Below are 14,546 nucleotides of genomic sequence, written 5' to 3' on the forward strand. Positions count from 1 at the left end.
ATCCATGAATTATTCTCTGAGAAATTGTGTTTAAATAAAGAGAAAACATAATTGCTGGATCCGTCCACTGATCCAGATCCACGCCAAAATTGAATTGGTTCTTCCCTGAACCCTAACGCATCTTTCTACCAAGTTTCGTGGTGAAGGGACAGACAAAACACATTCAGATAAAACATAATAATTATTTACTTAACTGCAAGGGAAGACTTGCAGTTAAGTAAACAGAGAGGAGTGCAGATGACATTCCTTAATAGACTTATATTAATAACTTTTATTTACAGTCCCTAACTTGGATACACTGTAAACGACAGTTTCATAAATTATTTCCAACTTTATTGATTTAGCATTCAGTGGCACAATAAAGACTTCTTTTTATTATATCAGATTTTTGTATGTCTTGTGGCCTCCTTTCAAATTTGAACAGTGAAACAGCGTAAAGTCAGCAGATGCCATGAAGGGAGAAGGACGGGGGGGCATTCCAGCAGAAACACTCCCACGGACACTGCAGCATGTCAGACGTCAACACAGGCTTCCAAAGAAAAGCTCTCTGATATGTGACAGAGGCAGCAATAGCAACAGCATCCATTTTTTATAAAAGTATAAAATTAACTCATATGCACAATAATACCAAACGTCTAAACCATGTTGCTGTCTTCAACCTTCATTCATCAAAGTGTGAGAATCGATAAATATAATTCTGTGTTCAAACCATTTTCAATGTGATGGATCCGGGGTTGTAGAAATTGCAATGAATTGATGGTTTTGTCAATCAGACAATTTGACCACAGTGGATTAAGCTGTAAAAAAAAAAAAGAAGAAAGGAGACAAGATGAAGGAAAAGAAAGAGCAGATTTTAACGGTCTTTAAATTGGCTAAATATAAAGGCTAGCTCACCCTTTACGATGACCTTGGCCAGTGCCTCACTGGAGCCGATGTGGTTGGTAGCCTCACATTTGTATGTTCCGCCGTCGCTCAGTTTAACGTGGGCCACCAGCAGATTTCCATCCTTTGTGGTCACTGCTCCTGGGGGGAGGCTGGCCCGGCCCTCCCTGCTCCACACAAACTGCATGGGGTGCGAGCCGTGGGCGAGGCACTGCAGGCGCAGGGAGTCCCCCGGCTGGAGTCGCACCTGGTCAGGCAGGGAGGTGGCATACGGAGGAGCTGTGTGAAGGAGAAGACACTTTTTCTTAACCTGAGCAGGGACAAAGAATGTGGATCTACAGTATGTGTTGTCCTCTCCTCCGTCCACTCACTGTCCACCTCCATCTGCGTGAACGCCTCACTGTAGCCATGCATGTTGGTCGCGTTGCAGATGTATTGTCCTGAGTCTTGGCGCCCCACACTGGTCAGCGTCAAAACACCACCAACCATTGTGTGTTTCCATGGCAACGGAGCTCGGAGCTTGGACCAGGTGATGACAGGAGGAGGGGAACCTGGGAGGAGGAAGAGGAAGCAGGGGTAAAGTGAGAAATGAGAAATGAGAGCACAACTGGAACTGGAATATATCTACGCAAACCAACATCTTACCACTGGCCTGACACTCCATTGTGACTGTATGTCCCTCCACCACCGTCATCTCTGTAGTGCTCACTGTGGCCACTGGTGCTCCCGGCCCCCCTGAACAATGACTTCAACTTTGACCTCTGTCACCCCTTCATTGTTCTCAGCCTGGCAAATATAAACTCCTGAGTCCTCTGGACGCACCGCAGCCCACTGAGGATGAGATTGCAAGTATCGTATTATATCTGTTCAACTGAAATGAGGAAATGAATTCAAGTAATGCTGATGCACATGTTCATAATTCACCTGTATGGTGTTGACATTATTTGCTTCCGCGGTAACCAGCTGCAGGGTGGAGCCCTGGCGTATCCACTTCAGCTTGGGGCCTGGCCTGCCTGTGGCGCGACACCCAATTGACACAGGGTCACCAATCCTGACATGCAGGGGCCCAGTGGGTGTCAATCGCACTTTAGGAGCGTCTGAGAAAGAGAGAGGAAACAGTGATTTGATAACATTCATCCTTACATTTTTTAATAAACAACATCAGGATCTTTTAAGTTGATTTGGCAAACTTGTTAAGAAACTGTTGATTATATACTCATCTAGTTTTGGAGCAACATTATTATTCATTTGTGGTGACTTTTCAGGTCACCTGCCAAATGTTGGTCCAGTATTTCTTCTCTTTTAGCTCTTTTTTTTTATCTCAACCAACTAACTATGTCTACCTGCAGTTTGGTGCTGAGCAGGGAGAAAACAGTGGGTTTTATTACAGCTGAAAATGATGCAGTGAAAGAAGAGTGAACCAAAACAAGAAAGTCGTGGGCTGAACAACTAAATAAGCTGAAACTCACTGCGAAGCTACGTGAAGCTGAGGGGAACAGCGATTTTATGTCCATCACTGCCAGAGACCACTGGTACATAGTATAGGTGTAAAGAATATAAACTAAACACAAACCAAGTACTGCAAAAATAATTTGTGATGCAGTTACACACACACACACACACACAACCCCCAACCCCCAACATTTTGGTCTCAACTAAGAGTGAGAATTTTAGTCAAACTGCTTCTTTTTTACTGTTGCATTCTGTTTAGAATCATTTAAATAAATTTGTTATAAACAATTACTTATTTGCATACAGCACAAGCTAAGTACTAGACAGCTAACTATTGAGCAACAGACGTCATCATGCACAAAACAATATTCTACATTAGACTTTGTGCATTTTAATAAACAGATGTTGAAAATTGGCCACATTTAGCTGGTGACCACTTAAAATCGACAAGATCTGACTGTCAAATGTGTGTGGCATTATGTTCGGGGCTTTAGCATTGATAGTAACACTCCAAAGTAAACTCTCATCTGAAATCCATGAATCTATTTCCCGTTGTTTGTAGACATTGTTAGTGCACACTCTTTTCTCTGCACGTTTTTTTTCATAAAAACTTTGTACGGTGCTTCATTCATGGTTATTGTTTAACGGCTCCACTTTCATATCATCAGCAAAATCTATGTCAAAACAAAAAATTCAGAAATTTAAAACATCTTATTCCATCTATCTTATACTTTTTGATTGTATATATAGTGGTATAGTATGCCATATTTGTTCAGGGGCCCCAGAGTAGCACACACACACAGTTGTGGAGAAAGTGAAGTGTGAAGGCGGGCTCACGTTTGACGTTCAGCACGACTGTGGCGACGCCGCGGCCTGCGGAGTTGGACGCCACGCAACGGTACTGGCCCTGGTTTGCAGCTCGGGAGTTGGCAATAGTCAGCACAGAGGAATCAGGACCAACCTTAGCATTGTCTGGAGGAGAAGAAACAGAACTCACCTAAAACTTCACACATGCTGATGTTGTCTGAGCAATACCTGCAGTTACAACATTTTAAATTAGAACTCAAGAATTTCCAATAATCAATCTTATGGTATATGTATAGGTACTATAGGGGGAGGTATGTATGTTTTCGTGTAGACACCATGAGCATGTACATGTGCTTCTGTGAATGGATATGTGTTTGCGTGTGTATATGTATACATATGTGTACTCTGGTTAGTTGTACTGCTGCATAATAAGTCTAATTCTAATGTTTTCTGTTTGTTGTCCTAAAGGCTCCTCTACACGCATCAGGAAATAGCAGTTGCTACAATTACTGTGATGCATTGCATTGGATTATTACCGTGCAATTCTCTATTTATTATATCTGACCCTATGAAATAAACATTCAAATTTGATTACTGCCCCTGACCTGGTAACGCTTGGTTATTGAGCCTCCTCCACTCCAGTTGGACTGGCTGTGCACCGCTCCCCACTTGGCACCTGAAGCTGACAGACTCCCCCTGGCGCACTGTGGCAACCTGGGGCTCCACTGAGACGACAGGAGCCTGGCCAGCCACTGCACAGAGAGAGGAGAGCTGGTGATACCTCACACACACACACACACACATGCAATTCTGTGAACCTTTAGACAGGTCTGGGATAAAACAGTGTAAACAAACAGCAACCCAAAGCAAACAGCCTGAGCAAATACACTGATTGGACAAATGTTTTTTTGATGACAAAGCAAAACGGAAAAGTACAAAACAAAGTGCAAATTTATATTAAGAAATTGTCAAGTCTCCATGCAGATAGTTTTTTCTGATATATCGGGAATCTGAGTTTTCTAACTTTCTTGTGGAGCCATAAAAAAAAAGGAAAGAACATTTACAATGTCACAAAAAGACAGACAGACAAAGAAAGGAGCAAATGATTCCAATAAAAACTACTGACAGCGATGTTTGTGGATTATCCAGATCAATATCATATATTGGTTTTATTGCTGTGCGACCCTTTAAAGTACCAAAATAATTCACTGCACATCTCTACAGGCATCACGCAGACCAACAGAGAAGCTGTGATAATGAAAGACAAACCTGCTAAACCCACAATATTGCGACAGACGTTTCTCTGTTGTCTTTAAATCAAATTAGATTCGTACCTGAACATAACAGTGAGCAGAGGATCAGAGCCCCAGGTGATAAATCCATGGTGAACAGAGAACAACCTCACTTTCTCCCCACAGTTAAACTCTCTCTCTCTCTCTCTCTCTCCCTCTCTCTCTGTCTCTCTCTCTATCTCTCTGTCTCGCTCTTTTTCATACAATCACTTTCGACCTTTAACCCCTGGCTTACCATTTACCCCTTCTCCTACTCAAACACTGTCTGTAAGTTTCGGTCACTTATGAAGCATTTCATTCAAAGGTTGTTATTTTTGTTTTTTTGATTAGTTAATATTTGTTTGCTCACAAAAATGATCACTGACATTACATGTGCAGACTTTGTAGGATATGTTCTGTTGAAAAGTACCAAAGCTGGACTTAATGACTTCGATAATTGACATGTGATTGCAGCACACAGGGATGTGGATTTCATTTAGTCATTCTGCTTTCCAAGAAAATGATTTAACTCCATGTGTGTGTGTTGACCTAAGGCCTTACAGCGGCTGATCAATCAGACTCTCAAAGCTTCCGCCGGCACGGAGGCATAAAAATAAAGAGAAATAAACCGACAATATCAAAAGGAAACCACTAAACTTCCAGATCAACATAATTGTAAAATGTCACAAAAATCCAAATGTTTTTTGAGTTTTTGCTTCGGAAACGACATGATTACAGACTTACTGGAGTACTGATCACTATAATCTCTTATATTATAGCCTGTATCATGAGATAAATACACACACAAATGAACAAGTATCCTTCACGCACACTCACACACTCACACAGAGCTGTTAATTAACACCAGCTCTTAAGGAGTCACTAAACACCCTTTGAAAAATGAAGGCTCGTTTGAGGGTTTTTTAATTTGCACAGTTATGTAAATTGTCTGGCAATTGGAAGGTGGTTCCAGAGATCGTCTCACATTCATAATCCCATAAAGAGTGCAATGACCGCCCCCACATCTGGCTCACCTCTACAGCACACACACACAAACACACACACACACTCCATGTGATCACCTTTACCGGTCCATCTTGCAGCAATGACATCTGATACACTAATGTGGCAGGTTAACTAGATCTCTATAACCCTGCAAAGAAGCACACACACACACACACACACATGAACACACACACACACACACACACACACACACACACCACACACACACACACACATGCCAGTACAGTCAATATTATGTTGTGTTATAAGAATATTTTAGTATTAGTTCTTTTATTTTGAAATCAACTTTGATTGTTGATTACTTGACACAGCTCCCCGTCACTATGTCGCTGGTCGCCATGGAAACAGTGGGGTTGTCAATAATAAAACTGTTTTAATTGTATATATATATTTATTTGGTTTCATCAGTTTCATCTTTATATAACAGGTCATTGTGTCATTATTGCCTTTGATTATAGGTTTTGTTTTGAAATACTCCATTATGATCAGTACACCCAAGTTGAAGGGAAAGCCTTCTATGTGGTGACATGTTTATTTCAATCGAAAGTGAGTCAGACTTTATACTTTTTGTCTTTGTGTGCACATTAGGTTAACTGCATGGGTCTGATCCTCACAGCAAGACACCAACTGGAGGGAAAGATAGATTAAAGGGATAGTCCCCCCCCCCCCCCCCCCCCCCCCCCCCCCCCCCCCCCCCCCCCCCCCCCCCCCCCCCCCCCCCCCCCCCCCCCCCCCCCCCCCCCCCCCCCCCCCCCCCCCCCCCCCCCCCCCCCCCCCCCCCCCCCCCCCCCCCCCCCCCCCCCCCCCCCGCTATCAGTTATTGAGGAAATCAAGCTTAATAATTTGGATAGTAGGAGACACATATCGAGATTTTATAACCTTTTGGCAGAGTATTCAACAGAATCAACATCAGATAGACTAAATGCTTGGAGAACGGACACTCAATTAATACAAGGTTAAATGAGTTGTTGATGAGAGTCTACATAACCCCTGTTAAACTTCATTATATCTCCCCTAACATTCCTGATGTCTGTGTTAAATGCCTAAATGAGAGAGGAACTCTGATTCACTGTAGTTAAATGTCTATCACGGTTGGTTAAAAGTAATATTCCACTGAGGCCAAAAATATGTATACTGGGAATCCACCCTGAGGACTTTAACAGAACAATGATGCCAACAGAAATGATTGATTTGGGACTTCTCCATACAAGGAGAATGATTGCTTCATGTTGGAAAATGTAGAACCACCATCACTTGAAATGGAGAGCTTGACATATATGGTTAAATGTAAACAGGAAGAATTTGTTTGTATTTGGGACTGATTTATGTCCTTTCTGGCAAACGAAACATGTATCACTGACTGAAAAGGAAATGTTATACGGGTAACATGGAATTATTGATCTTGCCTTTTTTATTTTTATTTTTTGTATGTGTGTGTGTGTGAACCTGTGACTGTATGAGGTTTTTGTTCAATGCTGTATACGTTTTGATATATACTCGAAAAATTCAATAGAAATATTTAAAAAAGGGATAGTTCACCAAAAAAAGAAAATTCACTCATCTACTCACCACTATGCCGATGGAGGGCTGAAGTGTTTGAGTCCACAAAACACTTAGAACTGTAGTTCTCCTTCTTCAGACGTAAAAAAAACACTAAAACACAGTGTAAATGAAGCTGTTTCGAGTCAAATTTGAATGCCGTGGTTACAGACACTTGGATGAAACCACAGGAGCAGTATGGAGGCATTTTATGTTTTTTTTATGTTTGTAGAATCAGTCACCATTTACTTTAATTGTATTGGATTTGTCTGCAACGCTGTTTACCCCTGAAACTCCTAAAGTGTTTTGTGTACTCAAACACTTCACCCACCCCTCCATCAGCATAGTGGTGAGTAGATAATGAGTGAATTTTCTTTTTTTAGTGAACTATCCCTTTAATCCCTGTGTTTAGAGAAAGCACCAGGGCAGTTTTAACCCACTCTGTCTATACCACTCACTAATAGGCTGCGTTCACAAACAAGCAGGCAGACTTTAGGACACACTCTCTAATTCCCCCTGTGTTTAGTCAAATTACAGACTCATCCTCATTGACTGGCCGATCACCCAATGAAGCTAAATGCTCTAAATTAACACTGATTTTCTTCTTCACCGAGATGGAACAGTCCACCTGCTCACAACAACAATCCCCTACAACCTCCCCCTGTGGTCCGTTCTTCATGTTGCCATGCCAACAGGGAACTGAGCACCTCTGGATGCTCCAGTCACGAGTCTTCTTCTCAATTTCACACATGTACACACACGACATTAAAGTTGATTCAGACGTGTATTTGAGAGAAGGTGTGTTTCCTGTAGCTATCAGGCAGTAGACCCTCAGATCAATATGTCCTCATGATCCATACTGAAATATGGAGTGAACCTGTGTTTTATGTATTAAAAGATAAGGCAAAATGTTTCTCACTGTCAAAACCAGAAAACCAGAAAATCATACATGTAGGTATGTATGTGTGTGTATGTATGTATGTATGTACTGTATGTATGTATGTATGTGCATATATATATCTATTTATGTATGTGTGTATGTATGTATGTGTTTTTATATGTACAGTATATATACATATATGTACTGTATGTATGTATGTATGTATGTATGTATATCTGCATATATGTACTGTATGTGTGTATGTATGTATGTATTTGAACGACAGCTGTGACATGGACCTGTTTATTCTAACACAGCGGGGATGCTGCCCTCTTGCGTTCAGCTTCAGACTTGACTTGGTGGTATAGACACGTCTGACCGTGTGACGTCATGCCCCGTGGCCTGATGGGAGTTGCAGTCAGATGGATTCAGTACTTCCTGCTTTGACGAGGAAGACCAAGACATTTCGACTGGTCGCTAAAAAGTAGTTTTCCTGTGGAGCCACAACCCCACGAAGAGACAGAAGCGAGCACACACTCAAAGTAAGTTTGTTCTCAAAGGATTGGACCTGTTTCCTCACCAGAAAGGAACTGGCCTCATTTTAAACAAGAAACAGCGAAGTTCAGTCAAAGGAACAAAGGTGAGCTGAGCTCTTCTTCTCATGGAGGGTCATGGGAAATGACTCAGAACCAGTTCACTCATTATTATTATGAATCATGTGTAACTTTGGAAAATCAAAGTGTGATCGTGTTGTTGTTAAAGTTTCCCGTGAAGCAGTTAAACTGTCAACCTCCAGCCAGGATTGATTTACCTGTGTATGAGTCGCTTTGACCTCACACCCTGATACTAACTCACCAAATAGGTTTAGTACACTGGTGTCTGATTTGAGAAATAAGCTCTTTGCTCAATCCATATTAACTTAATTCATATTCTCATAGTTATCATTCACTACCTTTTCTTGATTCCTGATTGTCATTTCTTTATTTAACTTTAAAATGTGTTGAGTTTTTTGAGGATACAACAAAAATCGTTAGATTATCATCATCCAGAATGATTGAGATAAATAAATAACAATAATAAAATATGTAATAAATAAAACAGAAACAAAACAAAAACAGCCATGGTCACAAGTGTTTATTTTCTGAGGAGGATCTATATAAGAATAATGTCTTGAAATGTGTACATCAGTTTCCCACTGTGTCATAATCTTATATAAATTCAAACCCCTGTTAAATAGTCAGGGTTCAGAGACTTGAATTTCATTTAATTTAATTTACTAAACTTTTCTCCATCTCGTGAAGACTGAGGGCAGTTTCAGCCTCTGAACATATGCAAAAAAATTCTACATATCAAACAATTTCCATACGTATATGGAAATATTTCATGAGGAGAACTGGTCAGCAATTCAAATCAGCAAACCAGGAAGGATGTTTTTGACTAGAATATGTGTTTTTACAAAACAAATCTCATTTAAAGGAAATGCAGACGGTCCCTGGTCAAACAGTCACTTTCTCATGAACTGACTTGCTGCTGGAGTTCGGGATGAATTCTTGCACTGAACACTTTCCCCTCTGTCCTTGAACGTTTAGCGCTGATGCAACTATTTAGACTGAATTGGGTCTTTCTGTCCCAGACAATGTCGCCTTGAGAAAACATCGATTATCAGACTGTGAATCGTAGCCTGCTCATTTCTGTGAGTCCACACTTTTTGTCACATGGACACAACAACTCTCATGATGCCATTAAGTTCCAGACAGAGCACGCACTCCTGCACCTAGGCCACCACAATCGTGTCGTCTGCACAACCGTGAAAATGCTTTTATTGGAATGTAACTGCGGACAGTGAGAAGACTGACAAGATTTTATTTACACATACATGTACGTGCCCACCATTCTGTTCTCTTTTCCTCCAAACTTCCTGATGTACATGTCTTTCCTTTCCTCCCTCAGATGTCTTTGATGGAGCGTGGGGCCGTCCGGCCAATTACGGCAGTGGCGTGGACCTCCAACACCAGCACCTGCCCCAAAGACTTCATCATGGTAGGAGCAGAGATGTAGAATAAAGGTTTATACAGTTAGTCGTACACAAGCCACTGGAATTCCATGTTAGACCATTTAGCTTCCAAATAAGTAGGAGGCGTAATGTGAGAATTACCAAATCTTCCATTCCTTGCTTTAGTGACGGATAAAATGAAAGATCTGCTCCCTCTCTCTTGTGGATTATACACTGAGGCCTAAAATAATGTTTGAAAAAACTCAAGAGTGGTATATTTTATAATAGATTATATCTGAAGGGAAAGAGTGTTGCAATTGTTTCTTGTGCTTGTAACAAAGGTGTGTTCAATATTTCACAAATAGAGAAAAGTCAAATTTTTTACACTAGATTGAAATGAAGAAAAGATTAGATGCAGCCTTACATTGGAAGTTAAAGTGGAAACACACACTGACATGATGTTTACATGCACAACAGTAATCTGACTGTTGAACTTATTCTGAAGAAACCATTATTTCTATAATCATGTTTACATGAGTCACTAATAGAACATTCCATATATATTCATGTTACACAGCATAGTCTGATAATAACATCAAGCAGTTGGCAACTGCTGTGCATTTCTCAGTTTATTGCCAAGTAGGTTTCCACATACATGGAATTGGCTGTGGTGTGTTAGTGCAATTATAAATATAAACAAATGTACTCGCTGTAGCCACCAGCTACAGTATTTCAGTGTTTCAAGTTGTACTGTAGATAGAGGGTGTTTACAATGTTATGTCAAATACTAAGAAAATGGAGTAACAGTTGACGTAAAAATGTAATCAGACGTAGCTGCACACTTCACGTAGGTCACTTTGTGTTTCGATGAGCTGTAAACTTGACCTTTAGAAACACACTGGTTGTTTAAACGTTCCATCAACTGACTGTAAACTTCCTCCTCAAAACACCCCGACAGAAAAACAAGGATGTTCTGCAGCCGCTCAATGTAAAAGTCTCGTGTTGTAACTTGATTGACCAACATCGACAAACTATAACGTAATAATTGTGTTCTTAATGGCACCCATTGGCGCAGGGTTGGTTTTTATCTTCTCTTCAAGTGGACTTAACACATTTTTGTTTCTTAATCCCTGCTTGCTTCTAATAAACAGGTACTTACTCAGGAAAAGCTCAGTCTCGTTTTGTTGACTCTCTCTAGTCTAAAGTCCAGATGCTTTCTCTTTCAATTTAATGAGATATGGATATGATGACAGATGTTTTATATGTCTCACTGCTCCCCTTCTCTCTTCTCTCTCTCTGTCCCTCTGCAGATCAGCATCACAGAAGACGGATCAGCGGCGAACTTCACACGCAGCTTTGCGATAAAGTCTGGATATTACCTCTGTTACAGCAAGGTAACGGTTAATCAGATTTCATAAGCATATTATTTTTGTCTTGTATGTATTTGTGTTTCCTTTGTTCTCTGCACTTGCCCCCCCCCTGAGTCTCTCTCTTTTTATAGGACTTGATGGGTGGTATGGTGGTTTCAGACATTCAGCTTCTCTCAGACAAAGATGCAATTCCTCATGGTTACTGCTTTATCGCAGAGCACCTTGAAGCAAGTGAGTGCGCGCACACACAAACACATTTTACACGTTTTACATAAACATTCCTAATATTTATTGCAGATTGTGTCTTATGTACTTTTTTTTTTAGATTGTTTAATGTTCTCTCTTTAGCAGCTTTAATATGTGCACTGAACTCTGGGCCGAGTGAGCACGTGTGAGAATACAGCAGGAAAATGTGTGGAAAATTCACAGCATGGGGAGTATTGATGGACGCCAAAAATAAAATAAAAACAAAAGGAATACAAATAACTTAAAACCTCATGTCCTGCCTCCTGCATGCTCTACCCAGACGCCACCACTCGCCTGAATGTTCTGGACATTTCCCCCAGACAATCCCCTGTTGTGTTCTCAACATGTGAAAGGCAAACTCTGGAACATGTCCAGAGCCAATTTTCCTGACTTTTTCTAGAGTTGGTGTCTGAAAATGTTTTTCCTGTTTGTGTGTCAGAGGCCTGCGTCTCTAAGAAGAAGCGGGTGTGCGTGCGTGTCGTCCCAGTTGGCAGCGTGGACACAGTTGTGCTGGACATCAAACTGACAGCCAAAAGCAAAATGATGTTGCAGCATTACACATACGTGGGGTATGCACGCATTCAAACCTTTGACTTGCACCTGTTGTATCAATGCATTTCTTAAATCCCATCAACAGAGATGTTATTTTCTTCTCTACTGTACGTTTATCAGTGTATCATTACATGTGTCTTCGCCACAGAGAAATCAATGGTTACGTGTTGTGGAGCAGAAAGGGACCTTTTTCTAACCCCATGCCTCAAGCCAAACCACGCAGTGTGACCTTGGACATCCGCAGAATCTCCCTGGATCAAACGTTTCCTCCTCTGCCCCTCAGACCCAGGTATAATACTTTTTATAAGATAAGAAAACAAGTGACAAGTTTGAAACCTCATCATTTGACTGTATATCTCTAAATCAAAAAGAAATAAGAGCGCATGGATTATTATTTTGTTCTTGCCAGTAATATCTTTCTGTTTGTTTCAACAGCAACCCCCCTCCACAGCCGCATGGTAAAGTGAGTCAGAGACGTCACAGCCTCCAAATCAAGGACAACTTGGACAAACCTGCTGACAGCAGCCTCCAGGGAATCACAGGTACTCAATACTGTAATGGATGTGTCACAGTTTGTCACTGGAGGCAGCCCACTCACTCCGCTCTAACCCGCCCTCACTCTCCGCAGCTCTCGATGGAGTTCCTTTCAGCCTGCACCCAAAGTTTGATGCCCAAGCGAACGGGGCGGTACGTTTGACATTTTCAACAATGTTCGATGGATTCCTTTTCAAAATCAAGCAGTTTCGTTGTTGTGGTCACTTTATCTCTCACTCTGACCTTTTTCACCTCAAGTGTAATTACATAATCATGTGCTGACATTTCTTTCTTCTTGTTGTATCTCCCTCTCTCATAGGCTCTTCAGCTGAACTCTCAATTAAACAACATTCGTATAAAGTCTCTCCAAGACATTGAAAATGAGGTAGGCTCACATGTGACCCTTCATTTCAGCCAAATTGTTGAGAACATTTTGTTCTCACCTCTCTCACGGACAGATTTTCACCAAACTTGTTGGGATTAGTACTTGGTAGGGCGTCTTTCTCTATATTTTGGTCAAGGTCAACAAATGTATAGTCTAAAAAATATATTTGTCCTAATTAATTCATGTATAGCTTAAAAAAATATTTTATAGATTGCATCTCTGCATCCTATAGGACTATACACATGACCTGAAGCTTATATAGATGGAAAAAAATATTTTCAAACTATCTAATTTGCGGGGAAATGGCAGAAATGAGCTCAGATGGGCTTTATCCCTGTGACCCTGAAAGGATATGAAGTCAGAAAATGACACCATATAGTGTAGTAAAGCATTACTTTGCATAACTTTATCAACCAATAAGATCAGAGCCATCATCTACAGCTAATTTACATCAACCAATCATTCGTCATCATATGGTACAAAAGACGTTATGATGTCATTATAAAATGGTGTGAACTGTAAACTTTTGTATGAATGTACTAACTGTGGTATTTTTTTTTAGTATAACTACACATTTGCTGTGGAGGAAATTGCTGCCAAGAGGACCAGACCATCTCTGCCAGCAGGAGGCGTCACATCAGATCAGTGATCGTTGCACTTATATCAGGGTTTCATGTTTTACTCTGTCCAAAGGATTTTTTTTAGGATGACATCTCATTGTGGTACATGGTACAGATGAAGGATTATCATACCTACATTTAGATTAATAATATTAGGCTTTAAAGATCATAATTTATCATAACGGAGCCGGTTGAAGGGTCATTGAAGGGCACTACTATTCTGAATGACAGTCAGTTGATCATTTCAGATGTCAGGTCATGCTTTTTTTTTTTTTCATCTTTCATGAAAGGAAACGCCTGTTTAAAAGAGATTATACGTGTCATCATATCGTCTGAACACATGTTCAACTGTTTACCTTTTGTAAGAATGCAGCCTTTATAGATGTTATGGGGTTTCTTATGTAATGTATCTATGAACCTGTAGAGTATCTGCTGTGTACCTGCTGCTCATCTTCACTTTTACTAATGTAATTATCGAAAAAAGAATTGTTACAAATGAATGCACTTGCCATTTATTTAAGATGTGTTCTCCTGCTCTGTTGTGAATGTTGCCTGCGACGCATCTTGAATTTGTTCGATTCTTAACTATTTCCTGACGTGGAGCTGTAACACTGTCAGTGCTTTGTGGATGAGCTCTGCTGCATCTGATAATCTGCAGATAGACTAACATATCTAAATGTAGGATGTAGTGCATTTCTTGTATGAGGAGTAGCCTATTATCAGGTGTGTAGTATTTCAAAAAAATATCCTATTTTAAGGTGTAAGGAGGAAAGTTATATATGTTACACTTTGTGTTTGTCATACTAAAAGATATGTGGAGAAAAGGGGAGAGTATCGTTTTTATAAATGTGGGCGGGATTAAGGGCCAAATATTTGTATATCTCCTTGTATAATCTATAATATATATATTTTTTTGTTTTTATTACGGTGTTGTAAAGTTTTATTGCATGGGGAAAAAATAAAAACCTATGAAACCCTACTTCAGGTGT

General features: G+C 40.5%; 2 protein-coding genes and 1 long non-coding RNA gene across 4 annotated transcripts; 1 reads left to right on the forward strand and 2 right to left on the reverse strand.

Annotated features, from left to right (window-relative positions):
* Nucleotides 1–243: 243 nt before the first annotated feature.
* On the reverse strand, nt 244–4,652 carry LOC117761480 (basement membrane-specific heparan sulfate proteoglycan core protein-like). The gene is given in 9 exon segments (XM_034585410.1): nt 244–797; nt 895–1,161; nt 1,254–1,433; nt 1,528–1,609; nt 1,612–1,713; nt 1,807–1,979; nt 3,172–3,306; nt 3,747–3,893; nt 4,476–4,652. Coding segments are annotated over 9 exon segments (1,140 nt in total). The 5' UTR covers nt 4,525–4,652; the 3' UTR covers nt 244–792.
* A 3,625-nt stretch (nt 4,653–8,277) lies between these two features.
* On the forward strand, nt 8,278–14,536 carry mvb12a (multivesicular body subunit 12A). Of its 2 annotated transcripts, none has more exons than XM_034585450.1 (10): nt 8,278–8,399; nt 9,808–9,897; nt 11,161–11,244; nt 11,352–11,451; nt 11,906–12,035; nt 12,167–12,307; nt 12,454–12,560; nt 12,647–12,705; nt 12,872–12,937; nt 13,500–14,536. In XM_034585450.1, the coding sequence occupies exons 2-10, from the start codon at nt 9,808–9,810 to the stop codon at nt 13,584–13,586; spliced, it is 864 nt and encodes a 287-aa protein (XP_034441341.1). In that variant the 5' UTR covers nt 8,278–8,399; the 3' UTR covers nt 13,587–14,536. The 2 variants fall into 2 exon arrangements, with proteins under 2 accessions (XP_034441341.1, XP_034441349.1); XM_034585458.1 differs by having other exon boundaries at nt 8,341–8,497.
* On the reverse strand, nt 8,762–9,065 carry LOC117761535. Its single transcript, XR_004613844.1, has 2 exons — nt 8,880–9,065; nt 8,762–8,822 (listed from the first exon to the last, which is right to left on the reverse strand). It is a non-coding gene; the product is annotated as an uncharacterized LOC117761535 (long non-coding RNA).
* Nucleotides 14,537–14,546: the final 10 nt, after the last annotated feature.

Source organism: Hippoglossus hippoglossus, chromosome 1, assembly GCF_009819705.1.
Source record: "Hippoglossus hippoglossus isolate fHipHip1 chromosome 1, fHipHip1.pri, whole genome shotgun sequence".
Classification (NCBI taxonomy): Eukaryota; Metazoa; Chordata; class Actinopteri; order Pleuronectiformes; family Pleuronectidae; genus Hippoglossus; species Hippoglossus hippoglossus.

Bases quoted from the DNA above. Each gene is read 5' to 3' on its own strand.
- mvb12a (XM_034585450.1), top strand. From the start codon at position 9,808: ATGTCTTTGATGGAGCGTGGGGCCGTCCGGCCAATTACGGCAGTGGCG. The intron at 12,561-12,646 runs GTACTCAATACT...CACTCTCCGCAG, and splicing joins CAGCCTCCAGGGAATCACAG to CTCTCGATGGAGTTCCTTTC. The intron at 12,706-12,871 runs GTACGTTTGACA...CCTCTCTCATAG, and splicing joins ATGCCCAAGCGAACGGGGCG to GCTCTTCAGCTGAACTCTCA.